We start from the raw sequence: 2761 nt of genomic DNA, 5'->3' as shown, positions 1-2761 counted from the left end.
TGGACCGTGACAAGCGGCGCCAGCGTGTCAAAGCCGACAAAAGTCGTCAGCGAAGCCGGTGCGACGACCTAAAACAAGCCATTCTGAGGTGACGGCGACAGACGAGAAGACCAACCTCTTGGGCCGTGACAAGCGGCGCCAGCGTGTCAAAGCCGAAAAAAGTCGTCGGCGAAGCCGGTGCGACGACCTAAAACAAGCCATTCTGAGGTTACGGCGACAGATTTGAGAAGGCCAACCTCTTGGGCCGTGGTGCTCTCGGACTGTTGAGCTGCATGTGCAAGCTTGGGTTTCTTGGCGAGTGGGCCCGGCGAGAATGGCGGCAAGCCCGTCTCCTTGCGTTTGCCGGCTTGTCTGGTGTGGTTTGTGAATCTAAGATACATACATGGTCAGCGTTCATCGATGATGAAGCGGATTCGTACGCCATGGCCAAGGGTCGGATTTCCAAGCTTGTAAATGCCTTGAGATGCGAGAGAATGACGAGCCGCTCCTTCTTCGGGAAGGCGTTGGAACGGGTCGTCAAAGTCGTGGCGACCATCGTGTGGGCTTCGGTCACGGCACCGCTCGGTGCGAAGGTCCACCGGCCTTTGGCGTCGGCCTCGATGTTCACGACGACGTCCTTAACACCAGGCAGGGATTTCAAGGCTTTTTTTTTTGAGCCGAAGGTGTCGTAGATCCAAAGGGCGGCCGCCTTGTTGTTGATCGTCGACTCGTTCATGGCTACCGATCGCAATGCAAACTGAGTGGTTTTCTTCACGAACCCCCACTTCAAGGAGGTGGGTTTCTATTTATCATGTGCATTTCACACGGTGGAAATGCGTGTGAGAACCATCTTGTACGTCGCCCATACTTATGTTACGATTAAACCAGCACTCTCGAGGTGTGTTATTAATAAGGAAGAGTTCCGAGTAGCTTGTGAGACGGGCAACAGCCAATCAGAAGCCATGAAAAAGACACTACACTGTATCTCGAGCGCAGGGTTGTCGGCAAATAGCCTACAGTAACTGCACACAGAGCAGATGGTCCACATGGTTTTGGTGGGTTTTGATTGGCCAGAAAGAAGGTGTGCGTAATGCGCCAACATCTGCCCCAACGGGGTTTGGAGGGTTTGAGGGTACTCATGCTCATCACAGCGCCGGGTTCAGGGGGTTTTGGGGGTAAGGAGGTGTGTAGGCCAAGCCCTTAGAGGCTGGTCGGGATTTTTCTTTTTCTGTCCAGTTCCACCGCGCGCCCGATTTTTTTGTACGGATAATGTTAACCGGACCTGTAGCGCATCGGTCGAATTTTGTGGCGAACCTTCGACTCCCGTTGCAATTATTTTGATAGCGCTGCGTTTCATTGGCTGAAACCAAAAACAATTCCAAACATGGCAGGCGTTGATTGGACAACAGATATAGTGTTAGATGTGCTGGCGCTGTCTAATGCGATGCGAAGCAGACTGGAGCAGGTTATGGGAGCAGGTGTATGAAGCAAGCATGCTGGGCGACACCAACGCAACGGAGCTAGCTACAAAACACAATGCAGTACATGTATTTACGTTAGCTCGTAATAGGCTCGAGCCTCCTTGAGCGCTTGTACCCCCTGCGATTTGGCCGAAGCCGGCGCCGTCAACCGTCGATGCACTTGGCGTGCGAACGCCGTCGAGATGAACGTCTTCTGACGTATCTGGAACGGATACATGCGCTCGCGGACCACGGGTGGCAACGCAGCAATAAGGTGGATGTAGCGACGTGCCTTCAGAAGCATGGTACAGTCGAGATCGACAACCCGTTGAAAGCTGTAGCTCCATCCGTGCATCGAGACGCGGTTGCTGCCACATGACGGGCGATAGATCGGTTGTGCGGCCAAATACGCCGCCGCAAAGGTAATCGGGCAAACAACGACGATCGAGCTCCGAGCGAGAAGAACGTCGGCAGGCGATGCGTTCGAGCTCATGAGCATGGATGGAAACGGAAATACATTACATGATAGCACTTGCTGCTGGCCTGTTGCTACGGTGCGTTGCGAGCGAGGCAACTTCGCCTTGATCTTGGCCCAGAACGCGTTCGACGCAGCAAAGCACATGCCATTGAGTGGCTTGCTTGGTGGCGTCGTGGTATCGTTTGGCTCGCCATCTTCTTCTGCCTCGGGAGCGCCTTCAGGTCCGAGCTCGTCTTCAACGCCGTCGGCGTCGTCGTCAACATCGTGTACATCGCGCGCTCATCGAGTTCATCGACGTCAGGCAGCCGATCGCCGACGAGTGTCACGCGCCGAATCAAAGCTACTGGTGGAAAGCGACGCTGGTTGCGCGGCGCGCGTTTTGCACGAAATGCACACATGCGTGCCCTCGGGTAATACGAAGCGCACCTACAGGTCTGGACGGTTTGTCCGCAGCTTGTGGCGCCGACCGGTGGCCTGGTTGGCGCGGCAGGCGCGGACTCGGCAGACGCGGACTCGGCAGGCGCGAACTCGGCACGCGCTGGCGTGGGCTCGGTGTATTGCCGAGGCGCGGACTCGGCAGGCGCGGAGTTGGCAGGCACGGGTGCGGCAGGCGCGGGTGCGGCCCGGGCTCGGTGGGCCCGGATTCGGCAGGCGCTGGGCGAGCTCGGTGAATGTTTTGACAGCTTAGCCGACTACTGGTCCGATATACACCTGATGCATATTGTTGACACTTCATTTGTTTCCCTTTCCCAAGGGAAATCGAAACGGAAGCTGTAGGGTACAGGATTTCTTCCGATCCCCGGTGTCAATTTGAATTGATCTACAATTTAATTTTTATTTAACA

General features: G+C 55.5%; 1 protein-coding gene across 1 annotated transcript; it reads right to left on the bottom strand.

Moving 5' to 3' along the window:
• Positions 1 to 11: 11 nt before the first annotated feature.
• Positions 12 to 715, bottom strand: SPRG_05372 (hypothetical protein; the record flags this gene model as incomplete). The annotated part of the gene is made up of 4 exons (XM_012343968.1): positions 12 to 68; positions 116 to 187; positions 237 to 369; positions 420 to 715. Coding segments are annotated over 4 exons (558 nt in total), but the record flags the coding sequence as incomplete, so codon positions are not given.
• Between the last annotated feature and the right edge of the window lie 2046 nt (positions 716 to 2761).

The sequence above is a fragment of the Saprolegnia parasitica genome (assembly GCF_000151545.1).
Source record: "Saprolegnia parasitica CBS 223.65 unplaced genomic scaffold supercont2.15, whole genome shotgun sequence".
Classification (NCBI taxonomy): Eukaryota; Oomycota; class Saprolegniomycetes; order Saprolegniales; family Saprolegniaceae; genus Saprolegnia; species Saprolegnia parasitica.
Note: the sequence above shows the minus strand (reverse complement) of the source record. Positions and strands in the feature narration are given on the sequence as shown.